The 19,674-nt window shown below is 38.0% G+C and overlaps 1 protein-coding gene across 2 annotated transcripts in view; it reads left to right on the top strand.

Annotated features, from left to right (window-relative positions):
* The window catches only part of IFT74 (intraflagellar transport 74), a 124,475-nt gene that overhangs the window by 58,184 nt on the left and 46,617 nt on the right, over nucleotides 1–19,674 (top strand). For both annotated transcript variants that reach the window (XM_015472416.3, NM_001205775.1), the window contains exons 14-16: nucleotides 12,728–12,781; nucleotides 14,404–14,501; nucleotides 14,983–15,109. In XM_015472416.3, coding sequence (XP_015327902.1) covers nucleotides 12,728–12,781; nucleotides 14,404–14,501; nucleotides 14,983–15,109 — 279 coding nt within the window. The remainder of the gene's footprint in view (nucleotides 1–12,727; nucleotides 12,782–14,403; nucleotides 14,502–14,982; nucleotides 15,110–19,674) is intronic.

Here is a 19,674-nt window from a genome sequence, read left to right as displayed (position 1 = left end):
GAGTCAATTAAAGGTGATAATTGGCCTCTAGTCACTTCTTTGGGCCCTGCAGTTCTCTTTTAAGAAGTTAATCTTTTTTTCCTTCTGCGCTGGGTCTTCGTTACTGTGTGTGGGCTCTATGTAATTGCAGCAAGTGGGGGCCACTCTCTTGTTGTGGCGTGGGCCTTCTCATTGCAGTGGCTTTTCTTTTTGTGGGGTGTGGCTCTGGGCTACTCTCTCGTTGTGGCATGGGCCTTCTCATTGCAGTGGCTTTTCTTTTTGTGGGGTGTGAGCTCTGGGCCACTCTCTCATTGTGGCATGGGCCTTCTCATTGCGGTGGCTTTTCTTTTTGTGGGGTGTGAGCTCTGGGCCACTCTCTCGTTGTGGCATGGGCCTTCTCATTGCAGTGGCTTTTCTTTTTGTGGGGTGTGAGCTCTGGGCCACTCTCTCATTGTGGCATGGGTCTTCTCATTGCGGTGGCTTTTCTTTTTGTGGGATGTGGCTCTGGGTACGAGAGTTTATGTAGTTGTGATGCACAGGCTCAGTTGCTCTGCAGCATATGGCATCTTCCCAGATCAGGGATCGAACCTATGTCCCCTGCTTTGGCAGGTAGATTTTTAACCACTGGACCACCAGGGAAGTCTGGCCCTCTAGTTTTTAAGATATACAAATATACTCTTATATGCAGAGAGAGCTTGATGAATTAGCAACAGTTTTATTACCTTCTAGAGGATTCCTACCTTCGCAGTATATGATTTTCAATAAAGAGGTGGATTCTTTATTTTTCCAATAAAGAGGTGGATTCTATGTGTGCATTCTCAGGAGTCCCTTGACTTAAGATTGTGGATAATCTGCTTCTTAAAATGTGGAGGATTATCAGGTTGACTCTCTGGTCCATACTTATCTCTATCCCTGGCTTCATTCCTTCTGACCCATTTTATTAATTTCTTAGATGTTACCTGGTTTCTTCCATGTATGGCATCTGTGTATAATCCAGCTTGGCTACCTTTTGCCTTGTAGGGGTTCTGGTTAAGATAGGGTTTAAACCATAAATGTGTTTGTTCATGTCTGACCTTGTTAGTACTCCTCCAACCTTTTGATTTTCAAATAAACTTTTAAAAGTTTTGCATAATTTATTCTAAATTTAAAGGCATCTTTTGATATTGGTTTAGGTATAGTTACGTTCTCTGCTAGGTATTAATGGTGGTACTGTAATCCAACAGCTTCATTAAATTCATCATATTTAGGCATTTTTTAAGTCCTTAAAGTTATAATTTGCTAAAAGTTACATTGCCAGACTGTTTGAGACCCTATGGACTGTAGCCCACCAGGCTCCTCTGTCCAGGGATTTTCCAACCCCTTGGAAGGGGTTGCCATGCCCTCCTCCAGGGGATCTTTATTATTATTGTTTCCTTTCCTATATTCCTCATTGCCAGGAGTTTGACCTTTAAAAATTCTTTTTACTGTCATTTTAGAGGAGTTTGGGGGTGGGGTGGGGTGAGGTGCACACTCAACCTTTATAGAAAAATTACAAGTTATAAATTTATCCAGAATTTCTGAAGAGTTTAATCATCTTGAATGTTTTTCATTTTACTGGTTTGTGGGTGTGTATGTTTTGCCTCAAATGACCATTCTCATGTGTTTTCATTAACTGTGCAATTATCAACCAGCATCTATAAGGATATCTACCCCTTCCTGCTTTTTAAAATTTTTCCTTAAACTAGTTCAAGTTATTTTAAAGACTCCAAATAACTTATTTTTTAACTGTATACTTTTTAAATACAAATCTGGTATATACTATCATAGGGAAAATTCAAGCAGTACCAAAGTGTATAAAGTAAAAAGGCATCTCCTTTCTCCTCATACTCATCCTTCATTGCTTTTCTCCTCATACTTGTACTTCAGAGGTAATCATTGTTTACAGCATAGCCTTTTAGACTTTTTTTCTATACATAGCACACATATATATAATTGTATATATATATATATATATATATTTTATATATGTGTATATTTAATTAAGTGATACACTATAAAGTTCTTCTGAGCTTGAGGTTTTTAACTTTGTACTTACAAAAACTATTAGCTGTGGTCATGTTGATATGGTTTTTAAGTAACATTAGCTATATCCACATTGACATTTGTTGTTGTTTAGTTGCTAAGTCATGTTCAGCTGTTTGCAACCCCGTGGTCTATGGCCCACCAGGCTCCTCTGTCCCTGGGATTTTCCAAGCAAAAGTACTAGAATGGGTTGTCATTTCCTTCTTCAGGCGATCTTCCCAACTCAGGGATTTAACCCAGGTCTCCTGCACTGGCCGGAGGATTCTTTACCACTGAGCCTCCAAGGAAGCCTCTACACTGATTGACATTAGGTTGTTTCTAATTTTTCACTACCAAGAATAATGCTGCAGTAAATAACCTTGAAAATTTCCCCTTGATACATACATGTTTGTTAATTTGTTTATTTCTGTAGGCTAAATTTCTAGAAGTGAAATTTTGAATAGAATGTTATTTATGTATACAATTTTTATTATTTTTTAAAATTTCTTTCCAGAAAAGGTTGTACCATTTTATACAACTACAGTTCAGTTCAGTTCAGTCGCTCAGTCATGTCCGACTCTTTGTGACCCCGTGAATCGCAGCACGCCAGGCCTCCCTATCCATCACCAACTCCCGGAGTTCACTCAGACTCATGTCCATAGAGTCAGTGTGTAAAAGTGTTTCCTCACCAGTGCTAGTTATTAGTTTTTGTCAGTCAAGATAATACAGAGCTCTCTGACAATTCAGTGTTCTCCAAGGCCTGAATCTGTGTTACTATGATGATCCACAAGGTGGGGCTAATTTTCTGGACATCTACATACTCAGACTGGGCTTAAGGAACGCAGTTTACAAAGTACAGTCACATATCTCCCCAAGAAGGATTTTTGGACATCATCACTAACTATAAATTATTCCTTCAATTTGAGAGTATGGTATTTTCCCAGAGATTGATGAAACAAACTATCATGTGGTTATTAATACAATATATCACAGGCATCTAAATATCTAACAGCTCTAATGTGATAAATATATGTCATAATAAAAGGCTATAGGATCATAAGATTACTGTTTTAAGTTTCAAATGAATTCATTTCAGTTTATTCCATGATTTATATACTGCTTTCAAGAACAGTAAAAAAGACAACCATTAAATGTTTAGGGAGTGCCAAAAAAAAGAATAGTAAAAACATAGAATACAACCCTTTGGTTTGTCTGTAGGTTACTTCTTCCTACTCATAGTTCCACGGCCCAGGTTAGAAGCTTTTATTCTCTGATTTTGTCAGATAAAATAGAATTTATGAAGACAGAATAGTTTTGTTTTAGAGCACAGGTTCTACAACCAGAATGCCAGGATTCAAATCTGGGCTGTTCTGTTTTACTGGCTGATCTTAGCCATGCTACTTGACCTTTCTGTACCTTTGTTTCTTCGTCTTTAAAGGGAGATAATAATAGTACCTACCTTCCTCTTAGGGTTATTGTGAGGATTAAATGAACAGTTGTGTGAGTGTGTGTGTGTATGACTCAGAATAGCATGCAGTTTTAAAATTGTGCATAAATGTTAGTTATTGGTTGTTAGTATTAATGCTATTAATTTATAAACTGAAACTTGAATAACTGTCATGGAGATTTTCTCAAAACATATTTGGAAAGAATTTTCCCCTTAGTATTTTCTCTGTAACATACAGGATAACATCTTCAGCTTACCATCTGGTATCTGAGATTTCAAATGACATCTTTATGCTGCTATTCTTTAGTTTCTCAATAAACATTCAGTGAAGAATGAGTCATTTCTTGGTGTTCAATTTGGAGACTGGTTAAACTATTCATTAGTATAGTGGTGTTATCTTCAGACCAGGCACATTAGCATCATCTGAAACTTGTTAGAAATGAAACTTCTTGGATTCTACCCCAAACCTACTGAACATGAAACCTTGAGAATACAGTTTAGTAGTTTGTTTCAACAAACCCTCCTGATGATTCTGATGCATGCTAAGGTTTGATAACCACTGCTTTAGGAAATAATTAAGAACTTAACATTGTATTTAGTATACATGCCAAGGATTACTCATTAGACCATATGATTTTGTTGACATTACTCTGTTGAAGAAACTTTTTAAAATGGTACTTTCTCTTTTCTTTAGAAAAGGTGAGACTTTAGGCAATAATTTAACTTTTACATATTTAGAGGATTTTTATTGTATATATTTTAAATGCCTCTAGTAGATAGAATTACCAGACTTGTCTGCATAGCTGTAAAGAAACTTTCTTGGCAAAATTTAAAACATTTTGTAGAGAATGTATGATTGATAAATTGGGTGAAGCTTGAAAGTGAAAGAAGAGAGTGAAAAAGTTGGCTTAAAGTTCAGTACTCAGAAAACTAAGATCATGGCATCCAGTCCCATCACGTGATGGCAAATAGATGGAGAAACAGTGGAAACAGTGACAGACTTTATTTTTTTGGGGCTCCAAAATCACTGCAGATGGTGACTGCATCCATGAAATTAAAAAAGACGCTTACTCCTTGGAAGGAAAGTTATGACCAACCCAGACAGCATGTTAAAAAGCAGAGACGTTACTTTGTCAACAAAGGTCTGTCTAGACAAGGCTATGGTTTTTTCCAGTAGTCATGTATGGATGTGAGAGTTGGACTATAAAAAAAAGCTGAGTACTGAAGAATTGATGCTTTTGAACTGTGGTGTTGGAGAAGACTCTTGAGAGTCCCTTGGACTGCAAGGAGATCCAGCCAGTCCATCCTAAAGGAAATCAGTCCTGCCTGAATGTTCATTGGAAAGACAGATGCTGAACCTGAAACTCAGTACTTTGGCCACCTGATGTGAAAAGCTGACTCATTTGAAAAGACCCTAATGCTGGGAAAGATGGAAGGTGGGAGTAGAAGGGACGAAAGAGGATGAGATGGTTGGATGGCATCACCGAGTCAATGGACATGAGTTTGAGTAAACTCCGGGAGTTGGTGATGGAGAGGGAGGACTGGCGTGCTGCAGTCCATGGGGTCGCAAAGAGTTGACACGACTGAGTGACTGAACTGAACTGAACTGAAGCCAAAAGTTAGTTGAGAACATTAAACTTATATGTACTCATTTTAACCTACCAGTTTAGTAGTATTTGATATATTAGTTTCTTACTACTATAGTGATACACAAAAAGGTAAGAGATGATATAAAAAGTTGAAATTTAATAGGACTACAAAACTAATTAAAATTGAAGTAGGAGTTGGGGAGAAGGAAGTGCTATAGCTTACTAAAATATGTGAAAATGTTAAAGGGGATTTAGATAACAGCTCAATGTGAATTCATGTGATATAGCCTCCAGAACAGCTGGAATCCTAATCCTTTTGCATTAACAAAAGATGAATATGTAGACTATGAGAAGTGATAGTCTGTTTGGAATCCTGTTTTTGGCATCATACTTTAAAAGGAATAAAGGATTGGAATTCACTAAGAGTACAATGAACAGATGTTAAGGGGGCTGAAACCATGCCAAATAAGGAACACTTGATGGTACTGAATATCAATAGTACTGGGAGGTTTACCTTGCCTCAGAAGGATCCCAAGTGCTAGAAAGGAAAAAGTCCTTCCAGCAAAAGTCCTTCGGGGTTAATTTTTGCCCCTCGGCATTAATTTTATTTGCTCTCTGCTGCTTTTTCTCCTCTAAAATCAGTAAGTCTGCTGACTTGGGGGCCTTGGGGCCAGGGAGTCACTAGCACGTACCTTGTACACTGGAGAGAAGATTGGGGTAGCTACGTATTCTGGAAAATGGTGATCAGATCACATCAAATACTCAGAGTTTGAAAGTAGCTGTGAAATAACCCTCATTTTATGAGCGTGTCCTTTCCATCTCCTTGGTCTCTTCATTAGACCCTTTTGCTGGCCTGCTTTTTTTACACCTCCAGTGTGACAGCCAATTAGCTTCCCTCATCTATGATCTTGTTGTCTTCTATAATAAGAAACCTAAGGGCAGATACCTTTTTCCTGAGGTAAAACAAGCCCTGTGTTTTACCCTACTTTAGGATGACCCATGTCTATACATTGCCTCTCATGGAACGCTCAGATATTAATCCACCAACTGAGAAATTACAAAATAGAGGAGTTCACTAGGGATCTGATCTCTTTTCTTTTTAGCCGCAATGATATGGGGGAGGAGGTTTTCTGAAACTTGTTAATCTGCTAAGATATAGGGGTCTGTCTTACCTAATGCAGCTGACTAGCTGTATAGCTGGAGACATTGACCAGATATATCTTTCAGCTCCATGTTTTGGTAACTTGGAGCATGGGATTGAGTGGAGTAGCAGATAGGAATCTCCCAGGTTTCTGACTTGCATGATTATGATGGTGAAGGGCTTTCAAACATAGTAGCGAATACAGAGGGGTACAGACTTTGAGGGAGAAGACTGATGCATTTAACTATGGAATGGCTCAGGAGTAAAGAATCTGCCTGCCAATGCAGGAGCCACAGGAGACGTGGGTTCAGTCCCTGAGTTGGAAAGGTCCCCTGGAGAAGGGCATCACACTCCAGTACTCTTGCTTGGAGAATCCCATGGACAGAGGAGCCTGGCGGGCTACAGTCCATAGCGTCGCAAAGAGTTGGACGTGACTGAAGTGACTAGCATGCATGCATACATGCTGTGTGTTAGGATGTCCTAAAACGTATCCACAAAAATATATCTAATAAATAATTGGATAAAACAATCTGAAAATTAGGAAAAAGACAAAGAGTTCTTCAACCACAAGAATGAGTGGGATTTCCGTGGATATAATGTAGCATTCAGTTCAGTTCAGTTGCTCAGTCATGTCCAACTCTTTGCAACCCCATGGACTGCCCCATGCCAGGCCTCCCTGTCTAACACCAACTCCCGGGGTTTACCCAAACTCATGTCCATTGAGTCAGTGATGCCATCCACCCATCTCATCCTCTGTTATCCCCTTCTCCACTTGCACTCAATCTTTCCCAGCATCAGGGTCTTTTCAAATGAGTCAGCTCTTCACATCAGGTGGCCAAAGTATTGGAGTTTCAGCTTTAGTGTCAATGTTTCCAATGAATATCAGGACTAATCTCCTTTAGGATGGACTGGTTGGATTTCCTTGCAGTCCAAAGGACTCTCAAGAGTCTTCTCCAACATCACAATTCAAAAGCATCAATTCTTTGGCTCTCAGCTTTCATTATAGTCCAACTCTCATATCCGTACATGACTACTGGAAAAACCATAGCTTTGACCAAATGGACCTTTGTTGGCAAAGTAATGTCTCTGCTTTTTAATATGCTGTCTAGGTTGGTCGTAACTTTTCTTCCAAGGAGCAAGTGTCTTTTAATTTCATGGCTGCAGTCACCATCTGCAGTGATTTTGGAGCCCCCCAAAATAAAGTCTGTCACTGTTTCCACTGTTTCTCTGTCTATTTACCATGAAGTGATGGGGCCAGATGCCATGATGTTAGTTTTCTGAATGTTGAGTTTTAAGCCAACTTTTTCACTCTCCTCTTTCACTTTCATCAAGAGGCTCTTTAGTTCTTCTTCACTTTCTGCCATAAGGGTGGTGTCATCTGCATATCTGAGGTTATTGATACTTCTCCCGGCAGTCTTGATTCCAGCTTGTGCTTCTTCCAGTCCAACATTTCTCATGATGTACTCTGCATATAAGTTAAATAAGCAGAGTGACAATATACAGCTTTGACGTACTCCTTTCCCGATTTGGAACCAGTCTGCTGTTCCATGTCTAGTTCTAACTGTTGCTTTTTGACCTGCATACAGATTTTTCAGGAGGCAGGTCAGGTGGTCTGGTATTCCCATCTCTTTCAGAATTTTCCACAGTTTGTTGTAAACCACATAGTCAAAGGCTTAGACATTGCCAATAAAGCAGAAATAGATGTTTTTTCTGGAACTTTTGCTTTTTCAACGATCCAACGGATGATGGCCATTTGATCTCTGGTTCCTCTGCCTTTTCTAAAACAAGCTTGAACATCTGGAAGTTCACAGTTCATGTACTGTTGAAGCCTGCTTTGGAGAATTTTGAGTATTTGCTGGCGTGTGAAATTAGGGCAGCTGTGGTACTTTGAGTGTTCTTTGGCATTGCCTTTCTTTGGAATTGGAATGAAAACTGACCTTTTCCAGTCCTGTGGCCATTCTGAGATTTCCAAATTTGCTGGCATACTGAGTGCAGCACTTTCACAGCATCATCTTTTAGGATTTGAAACAGCTCAACTGGAATTCCGTCACCTCCACTAGCTTTGTTCTTAGTGATGCTTCCTAAGACCCACTTGACTTGGCATTCCAGGATGTCTGGCTCTAGATGAGTGATCACACCATCATGATTATCTGGGTCGTGAAGATCTTTTCTGTATAGTTCTTAATTCTTGCCACCTCTTCTTAATATCTTCTGCTTATGTTAGGTCCATACCATTTCTGTCCTTTATTGTGCCCATCTTTGCACAATATGTTCCTTTGGTATCTAATTTTCTTGAAGAGATCTCTAGTCTTTCCCATTCTATTGTTTTCCTCTATTTCTTTGCAATGATCACTGAAGAAGGCTTTCTTATCTCTCCTTGAGATTCTTTGGAAGTCTGCATTCAAATGGGTTTATCTTTCCTTTTCTCCTATGTCTGTCACTTTGCTTCTTAAGCGAAAGGCAAAGGAGAAAAGGAAAGAATGTAACATTAGAGGTCAACTAAGAGAATAATCTGGAATTTAAATGAAGAAAGGGAAATCTGTGAAGAGAAGACAGAGAAGGAAAGATCTGAAAGTCAGAAAAACCAGAAAAGCCGCCTCTGCAAGCAGCAAAACACATGAGGAGGAAAGAATTGGAAGAAGGAAGGATGTATCAGTAGTATCGAATATTGCAGAGTGAAATAACTCAAAACTGCCCCTTGGATTTGATAATTAAGGAATCATGATCTTTCTGTGAACAACGTCACTGAAATGGCAGGAGGGTAAGCCTGATTATGTGTCTTGAGGTCTAATAGCAAGATGAGTCGCTCAGTCGTGTCCGACTCTTTGTGACCCCTTGGACTGTAGCCTATCAGGCTCCTCCGTCCATGGGATTTTCCAGACAAGAGTGCTGGAGTGGATTGCCATTTCCTTCTCCAGGGGATCTTACCAACCCAGGAATTGAACCCGGGTCTCCCGCATCACGGGCCGATGCTTTACCTCTGAGCCACCAGGGAAGCCTGATGAGAAACAAACAAGCAAGATAAGAAACTGAAAACATCCTGTGTAGAAAATTCTCTTAAGTTTAGAAGAGGAAAGATAAAATGGTTATTAAATTCCTGTAAAGCCTAAGATACAGGCCTTCTTTTTTAATCCCTTAATGCCTGACAGTCTCCCAAGAGGACTTCTGACACAGCCACACAAGGACTAAGAGTTTCTTAGAAACCTAGGCCATGACCGATTTAGCAAATACTAACTTTTCTGCTACTTCACACATGTTATTTAACATTTGCGTGCATATCAGCTTCCTATGAGGATATTCCAGATCATGTATGCTATAAGAAGTTCATATTCTCTGTTTGTTTTTCATCCAAAAAACTAATGCTACAAATAACTGAATGGTAACATCATTATAAGACTAATCTTAATGCATCTACAATGTATTTTTTAAAAAATTTAATCATACACAAACTTTATTATTACAAGTTAAAAAGATCCCTCCTGTTCCCCTTATCAAACTAATCATGCTGCATCAGTATGCTGAGACCATTGTTGTTCATCTGAACTGAGTAGTAGTTCACTAATGTTAATGCATTCAAAACCTTAGTCAGATTGAACCAAATGTTTCCCGTTGGTTCTGAGTATTCCCTGACTGGGAATTCATGACCTTTGGGTATTTACTATCCTTATTCAGTTGCTTTCAGCTTTTTACTATGAGTACTATTGTGGGCTTCTCTGCTAGCTAAGATGCCAAAGAATCTGCCTGCAATAGAGGACACCTGGTTCAGTCCCTGGGTCAGGAAGATCCCCTGGAGAAGGGAAAACTACCTATCTACTCTAGTATTCTTGCCTGGAGAATTCATGGGCAGAGGAGCCTGGCAGGCTACAGTCCATGGGGTCACAAAGATTCAGACACGAGCAAGTGAGTAGCGCACGCACACGCGCGCACGCACACACACACACACACACTGTTGTGGGGGCCTTGGCAAGTTTTTTTTTTTTTTTTCTGTGTAAGGGCTATCCTTAATGAATTTGGGAAAACTGTTTTCAGACCTGAAAGCAGAAAAGCTGTCTGCCAACTTGGGTCTCTGACTTTGCCATCACCTTTATAGATGGGCAGCTCACTTCCTATCCAAGCAAGTATACAAGTGGAAATTTATCGGTGCCATGTAATTAGGGGCTCTACTCTATCTACTTCACTCCCTAGCGTTATTGCTCTTTTAGTTGGCACCTGGCAAAACGGTATACTTAATAGGAGGCTATGTAGAACACAGGCTGACCAGTCGGTTTTTAGCCTCTAGTCTTTAACTGTTGATTCCCCCATTCTCTTCGAATCCTTCTTCTGAAAGTCGTTCTAAATGTCAGCTTCTTACCAGGAGCCCCCTTAGAAATCTCTTATTCTCTCCATCTTTGCTGGGCATCATCTTAGTAAAATTCCTTAGCTTTTCCAGAATGCTGAGAACCAAATGACTTTAATGAAGAAACTGAAGACTGGAGCAAGCACAAATCTATTCTATTTTCTCTACCTGGGATCCTGGGAGCACAGGACTGCAGCCATCTTACTAGTTGAGGAAAATGGCCCTGGGCCTCCAAATCTCAATTTTTGTTATACTAAAAATCCTGTTTTTCTAAAATAATCATGATCTAGTTTTACTAATGATCCCTTCATGCAGCTATAAAGTGTCAAATTTTGTCCTTGTGTTTGGGTCTTGGATTTTTGCCCTTGTAATCATGTGTTTCACATATATTAAATACAACTTGTCTAGAATTACTTAAAGCAACTTCTTCCTCGGCTTACTTTTTTCTTTCTTTAAGTAACTAATACGACAATGTCCTCAGTTGCCCAAGACAGAAACCTGGGAGTCATACTTGAGTTCTCCATCTCCAACCCTCACCACAATCAATTCACTCTAGCTCTTAAATGTCTCAAAAAAAAAAAAAAAAAAAATCTCTACCTTATATCCTAATTGCCACTGGTCAGTCTTCATCTGTTAACTGGGTCATTGTGACAACCTCCTAACTGGTCTTACTGTCTCCAATCTTTTATTCTCCTGATCAGAAATATTTTTCAGAAATGCAAATTGATAATTTTATTCCTCTTCTTAAAATTCTTCAATAGTCTTACCATTGTCCTTAGGAGAAAATCCAAATGTTTATAACATATTCCATGTAAGGTCTCTCATAACCTACCTCATCTTTTTTTTTTTAATGGGAGTATAATTGCTTTACAATTTGTATTAGTTTCTCCTGTACAACAGTGTGAATCAGCTGTAAGTATACAAATATCCCCTCCCTCTTGAGCCTCCCTCTCAACCTCCCCCATGCCACCCCTCTTGGTCATCATAGAGCACCGAGCTGAGCTCTCCCCATACTATGCAGCAGTTTCCCAATGGATATCTGTTTTACACATGGTGGTATATGTATGTCAATGCTACTCTCTTAATTCATCCCACCCTCTCCTATCTCATTTTTGTACCACTTTTTCTCTTCATATTCTCTTTCAGTTCTTTGTGCTACCATATTCATCCTCACTTTTAAATTTCAGTACTTATAATGCTTTGATTTTGAACTTCTTCTATAATTTGACCCAGTAACTGCTATTCATCCTTTCTTTATAATGCACACATGTTAAATATTACTTCTTTAGAGAAAAATTTCCTGAATCCCCAAACTAGATTGTCTTTGCTGTGTACTGCTGTAATATCCTTTACTTTCATCTAATAGCACTTCAGTTCAGTTCAGTTCAGTTGCTCAGTTGTGTCCGACTCTTCGCAACTCCATGAACTGCAGCCAGGCCTCCTTGTCCATCACCAACTCCCGGAGTTTACCCAAACTCATGTCCATCGAGTCAGTGATTCCATCCAGCCATCTCATCCTCTGTCATCCCCTTCTCCTCCTGCCCCCAATCCCTCCCAGCATCAGAGTCTTTTCCAATGAGTCAACTCTTCGCATGAGGTGGCCAGCGTACTGGAGTTTCAGCTTTAGCATCATTCCTTCCAAAGAAATCCCAGGGCTGATCTCCTATAGAATGGACTGGTTGGATCTCCTTGCAGTCCAAGGGACTCTCCAGAGTCTTCTCCAACACCACAGTTCAAAAGCATCAATTCTTCGGCACTCAGCCTTCTTCACAGTCCAACTCTCACATCCATAAATTGTTAAATCCTTAGACTTTAAGTTCTGTGAGGACACTAACCCTGCTATTTTGTTTGCTGTTGTGAGCTATTCAGAGATGAGATGAACTTCTGTGGGAGTGTATATTTCCCATCACCGGTGTGTTCATGTGTAGGTTGAAATTGGAACTAAAATAGAGAACCTTTGGAGACCTTTTCAGTTCTTTCCACTAAGGAGATTGTTTTTTACCAAGTTGTCAAGCATATAAATATATAACTTTTAAAATAAAATCAATTTAAATGAATCTCACCTAATTGAACATTAATATTAAACTCTGAATATGTAATGACTAATAGCATATAGAGAACCTAAGAGATATTTCTAATTTTGAGTACTGTAACTGGAGTTTTTAATTAATGTTATTTTCTTTTATTGCTTGTAGGTGAAATGAATCAGAAGTACAAGGAGCTAAAAAAGAGGGAGGAAAATATGGACAGTAAGTGATAATCTTAGAGATGTGAAAATATATTCTCAGATAGTTGTTCATTTATACTAAATCAGAGATCTCACTTTGGGAAGATACAGTGACTAATAATAAGTGCAGAAGTGTGGACATTCAAAGCATTTGACTTGAAGTATTACTAAATATCTAACGTAGTTTAGGGATGGGTAGAGAATTAGAGAAAGATTTTGTACATGTGTATACGTGTGTACGATTGTATGTTAGGGATACAAAAGCTAGTATTTACGTTTATAGTCTGTATAGAGAGTCTATAGACCACTCGTTGATTGAACATTGGATGTTCTCTTTTACATGCTTTACCCTTAATATCTTTCACCTTTTTTACACTTTTCATAATACCTAACTCGTTATATATTAGCCCTCATCTCTGATTTTGTTTCTTGGTTCTGTCACTAACTGAAACTTCTGTTGTGGCTTCTCATTCACTTTTTTTTTTTTTAATCTGAATTTTAACTTTGTAAATAGATGGTGACTTTAAGTTATGTTGTACATTCAAAAGTTTATAAAAATTTACTATATTAATGATTACTAGTCTCTTTTAAATTATCATTTTTCTAGAATTTGACATTTTTGTAAGTCTGATGTCATTTGTTACCTTCATAGAAGCATGTTATAAATCAGTAACGGCCAACTCTGGTTTAGCAATATCCCAAGACTACTTTCGGAGAAGGCAGTGGCACCCCACTCCAGTACTCTTGCCTGGAAAATCCCATGGACGGAGGAGGCTGGTAGGCTGCAGTCCATGGGGTCGCAAAGAGTCGGACACAACTGAGCGACTTCACTTTCACTTCTCACTTTCATGCATTGGAGAAGGAAATGGCAACCCACTCAAGTGTTCTTGCCTGGAGAATCCCAGGGATGGGGGAGCCTGGTGGGCTGCCATCTATGGGGTCGCACAGAATCGGACACGACTGAAGCGACTTAGCAGCAGCAGCAGCAGTAGCAGCAAGACTACTTTAAAAATTTCAACAAGTACCAAAAACTACCTCAAAATTAATTTGTTGTTTCATGCAAATAGTAAAATTATTTTAATTTTTGGAAGATCCATAGAAATATTTTAAGAATGTTAATAAGAGCAAATTATATACTAATTTTATATTAGAGAAGAAAAAGAATGATGTCTTAGAATATTTATTTATAATCTGAATAAATCACTAAACTTATTCAATTGAGACTATTTTGGCATTACAAGGAAAATGCTCAATTTTCAGGTAAAAAAGGTATAGTAGTATTTTCAGAAGTAAAGTTAGTGGCCAGTTACACATGTTAATAATTGTAGCTGTATCAATGAGATACTAGTGTAAAACCATAGGAATTTTTCTCATGTCCATCTTATCAGCTGTTGCTTCTGAGCCTGCATTTATAAATATTTAGTGTATTTGTATTAAGATCATAATAGTTAAACTTTAAAAGATTGAAAGTATGTAGAAATGTTCTTATTGAGTAATTTAATTACCCTTGGGTTAAAAAATTAAAGTGATAGTTAAAAATTTGCTTTGAACTTCTAAAAAGTATTCCTCAGACCTACAAATCAGAGCTTATATAGTGTTTAGTTATACCAACAGTAGCCTTTCATCATATTTTTCAATCGACAGCTTTTATTGAGACTTTTGAGGACACTAAGAACCAGGAACTGGAAAGGAAGGCACAGATAGAAGCCAGCATTGTTTCGCTTTTGGAGCACAGCAGTCGAGTAAGTGCCATGTGCCAGTCTTACTGTCCTCATTATTTTTACTGTGGTTACCTTAAAAATACAGCTCAAAAACCGCAAATGTTCACTATTACATAAGAGCACAGGATACCTAATGAATATCTTGATTCCTCAAAAAATGTTTATTGAGCAGCTACTATTGTGTGGTACCATAGGAGAAAAAATACCTGATCTCTTTTCAATATTCTAAGTGTTTTTAAAATCCAATTAGTTCCTATAATAGCATTGTTGAATCTTTCTACAGTGAAATAAAGCAAATATAAAAGAAACAATTCTGAATTTTAATTTAACCTCTCCTTACTGAGAAATCTGACTTTGAATATCATGTTTTCTTTTATAAAATATATATATGTAATGAATGATTTATTTCAAAACATCCAGTCCTTTAGCAGCATTTTTAAGAGTTTTATTGGAAAGTTAAATTAATGGAATTTTTTCCACTTTTATGTCTCTGCAAATACAGAATATAAATCGTATGAAACAGATATCCTCTATCACCAATCAAGAGCTGAAAATGATGCAGGATGATCTCAATTTTAAATCTACTGAAATGCAGAAATCACAGAGTACGGCTAGGAATCTGACTTCAGGTGAGAAAACTGTAGATTTTAATATCCTTTTTTTCTGTAACAAATTGGAACTTTAAAAATCTGTTATTCTCCTTAATTTTTTTTAAAGACTGTGGATATAATTTATGATTGCCTATTGCTGCAGTCATTCATAGGCTCAGAATTTTGTGTGACCTTTCATATCCACTTCATAGTAATTCATTGGCATATTCTCATTCATTTAACATTTATTGAATATTTGCTCTGTGCCTTTGCTATAATTTGGGTATACAGAAATTTTTAGGACTTGAAATGGCTCAGCTGGAATTCCTTCACCTCTACTAGCTTTGTTTGACTTCACACTCCAGGATGTTTGGCTCTAGGTGAGGGATAAGACCATCATGCTTATCTAGGTGAGCAAATTTGGAAAACTCAGTAGTGGCCTCAGGACTGGAAAAGGTCACTTTTCATTCTAATCCCAAAGAAGGGCAATGCCAAAAATATGTTCAAACTACTGCACAATTGCATTAATTCCCATGCCAGCAAGGTAATGCTTAAAATCCTTCAAGCTAGGCTTCAATAGTATGTGAACCGAGAACTTCCAGATGTTCAAGCTGGATTTAGAAAAGGCAGAGGAAGCAGAGATCAAATTGCCAACATCCGTTGGTTCAAATGCAGGAGACCCCAGTTTGATTCCTGTCTCAGGAAGATCCCTGAAGAAGGAATAGGCTACCCACTCCATATGCATGGCCTTTTCTGGTCGCTCAGACGGTATAGCATCCACCTGCAATGTAGGAGACCTGGGTTCAATCCCTGGGTTGGGAATATCCCCTAGAGGAGGGCATGGCAATCCATTCCAGTATTCTTGCCTGGAGAAGCCCCATGGACAGAGGAGCCTGGTGAGCTATGGTCCATGGAGTCACAAAGAGTCAGACACAACTGAATGACTAAGCACAGCACAACACAGAAAAACCAGGAGAATTCCAGAAAAACATCTACTTCAGCTTTATTGACTATGCTAAAGCCTTTGACTGTGTGGATCACAACAAAGTATGAAATATTCTAAAAGAAATGGGAATACCAGACTACCTTACCTGCCTCCTGAGAAACCTGTCTGTAGGTCAAGAAGCAATAGTTAGAACTGGACATGGAGCAGCAGACTGGTTCTAAATTGGGAAGGAAGTACGTCAAGGCTGTATATTGTCACACTGCTTATTTAACAGTTATGCAGAGTATATCATGCAAAATGCCAGGCTGGATGAAGCACAAGCTGGAATCAAGATTGCCGGGAGAAATATCAATAATCTCAGATAGGCAGATGACACCACTCTAATGACAGAAAGCTAAGGGGAACTAAAGAACCTCTTGTTGAAAGTAAAAGAGGAGAGGGAAAAAGCTGGCTTAACACTCAACATTCAAAAAATGAAGATCATGGCATCTGGTCCCATCACTTCATGTCAAATAGATGGGGAAACAATGAAAACAGTGATAGACTTTATTTTCTTGGGCTCTAAAATCACTGTGGATGGCAACTGCAATCAGGAGATTAAAAGACACGTGCTCCTTGGAAGAAAAGCTGTTGACTAACCCAGACAGAGTGTTAAAAAGCAGAGACTACTTTGCCAACTAAGGTCCATCTAGTCAAAGCTATCGCTTTTCCAGTAGTCATGTATGGATGTGAGAGCTGGACAGTAAAAAAGGCAGAGTGCCAAAGAATCAATGCCTTTGAATCAGTCAATCCTGAAGGAAATCAACCCTCAGTATTCACTGGAAGGACTGATGTTGAAGCTGAAGCTACAATTCTTTGGCCACCTGATGCGAAGACCCAACTTATTGGCAAATATCCTGATGCTGGGGTCGAAAGCAGGAGGAAAAGGGGATGACAGAGGATGAGATGGTTGGATGGTATCACCAACTCAATGGACATGAGTTTGAGCAAATTCCGGGAAGTAGTGAAGGACAGGGAAGTCTGGAATGCTGCAGTCCATGGGGTTGCAAAGAGTCAGACCCAACTGAGCAACTGAACAACAACAAATTTTTTTTTTAATCCAGTCTATTTCTTCAAGAAATTTTTCAATCTGGTAGAATGAGAAATAATTGAAATATAATGAAACAGTACTATGATATAAGCATAAAGAGCAGTGGAGGTACACAGGGCTCATATCCCCCTGGTCTTGGGTAATTAGGAGAGGTCCTGCAGGTGGCACTATTTTAATTATAATTAGTTTCAGTTATTATGACTACCATGAGATTAGAGCAGCACTGTCTGAAAGAAATGTAATGCTAGCCACAAATATAATTTAAATTTCCTAGTAGCCACATTAAAAAAGTAAAAAAGAGGTGACTTTTAATAATATATTTTGTTTAACCCAGTGTAAAAAGCACATAAAATTTACCATCCTGTAAGTATACAGTATAGTAAATTATCTATACATTGTTATGTGACAGATATCTAGAACATACTCATCTTGCAAAAGTGGTATTTATACGCATTGAACAGCAGCTCTGCATTTTCTCCTCCTCCTGTGCCCCAGCTAACCATAGTCTACTTTCTGTTTGACTGTGTTACAAGTGGTAACATGCGTATTTGACTTTGTGTTACTGGTTTAGTTCATTTGTCATGGTTCTCAGAGTTCATCTGTGTTGTGACATGTGGCAGGATTTCCTTTTTTTGAAGGCTGAAAAATATTCTGTGCTGTCGTAACTACCACATTTTCATTATTCATTCATTTGTTGACATTTAGGTTGTTTCTACCTGAAGGCTATTGTGAATCATACTTCAATGAACATGAGTATACAAATATCTCTTCACAATCGTCTTTCAGCTGTTTTGGATGTATACAACTATGAATATTTTTACACCTTTATTTTCTTTTTTTCATAAGCTGAAGTATTTTATGTTTAATTATTTCATCTAAGAAATTTTTATGTTGTGTTTTAGGCCATAGTTTAAAATTTTTTATTATCTAAGGTCAGTATTAATTCAACAAGTTTTTGCCTCCTTTAAGCTATCTTTATATAAGAAACATACATTTTTTAAAGAGTAAATATCAGAACTAGCAAATGAGTTCAGTAATTATAACTTTGTGTTCCTTTCATATTTTTATATTTTGTATTTACGTTTCTTTTAAAAGCCTAGTTAATAAAAAAAATGAGAACTAGTTTCAGTGGAGATAAAAATCCAGTTTATTACTGATAAGGATTTTACTGAAAATTTCCCTTTTAAAGCTTGAATTATCTGACCCCTACAATTAATTTCATTTTCTGTGCTCACTTTTTTTAAAAAACTTTTTATTTTGTATTGGGGTATAGCCAGTTAACAATGTTGTGATAGTTTCAGGTGAACAGAGAAGGAACTCAGCCATACAGATACGTGTATCCATTCTCCCCAAACTCCCCTCCCATCCAGGAGGGAGCAGAGTTCCATGTACTATACAGTAGGTCCTTGTTGGTTATCCATTCTAAATATTAATATAGCAGTATTGTACTCAGATGTTTTCAAGTGCTATTTTAACCCATGCATATACATTGTTTTTTTTATTGTTCCTTAACATCATCCCCAATAAGAAACTTCTATCTGGAGATCACCATAAGAGGTTTAGAATATTATGATTCAGCTTTCAGAGATAATGAATTTTACATCCCCTTTTTGTGAACTGCCTTCCTTTGGCCCTTGAAGTTATAATTGGAACTCACCTAATTTTCTTGGTGTACTCTATGTTTCTTAATGGGGCAAATCACTCCCAAGGGGGAAAATTACTTCTTGGGAGGAAGGTAAAAAAAATATTTTAGACACTAATTATAATGGTTTGTGGCCCTCCAAAGGGTCATTGTACATAAACAGATATACATCTGTAATATAAAAACTTCATGGGAGGTGACTAGGAAAACAGTAGTCTACAAACGGCTCCTTTGGGGGACAACAATGAAAAAAAAAAGATAAAGAAGCACTGATAAACTGCATGAGTGAAGAGGCAAGGAACCTGTCAGCAATAGTTTTTATTTATATTTTTGGAAAGGAAACGCCAGAGAATAAACAAATGCTCTGATGGCAGAATATTTCAGGAACATTTCCCCAGGTCAAAGTGGCTCCTTCTGAGATTTTGCTACTATGTACACACTGCTTGGTAAACTTTTCAACTTCATAGCATATCAGAAGGAACTAGTCTGCATCCTCTTCCTGTCTCTTCTCTTGGAGAAGGTTTTAGCTTTTCATGGGGACCTGCTGTTAAAGGAAGATAAACTTTATACCAACCAACCATTTTCTCCCTTTCTCTAGGAAAAGCAGTATATGTAGTTTTTAAGTGTATTTCCCTAATATATCTTTAAATTAAACTTGTAGTTAGATTTATATAGCTTTTTACTGAACAGTCAAAATATACAAACTAAGTACATTTCCTATTTGGAACATTGGAACACCATAAGCCTCAGTGACTTTGATTCAGTGCTTTGATTCTCATCTTAACTATTTCCAACCCTAGTAGAAATGTTAATCCAACAAAACGAAAGCCCTCTCAACAACACTTAAGTCCATGTGTATCTTATAAAATAACAAATGTCAATATTATTGAGCCTTTAGATTCTTTAAAGGGACAGAGGAAATGTTC

This window comes from Bos taurus, chromosome 8 (genome assembly GCF_002263795.3).
Source record: "Bos taurus isolate L1 Dominette 01449 registration number 42190680 breed Hereford chromosome 8, ARS-UCD2.0, whole genome shotgun sequence".
NCBI lineage: Eukaryota > Metazoa > Chordata > Mammalia > Artiodactyla > Bovidae > Bos > Bos taurus.
The sequence above is the reverse complement of the archived record's forward strand: the minus strand, read 5'-3'. Positions and strand labels throughout refer to the sequence as shown.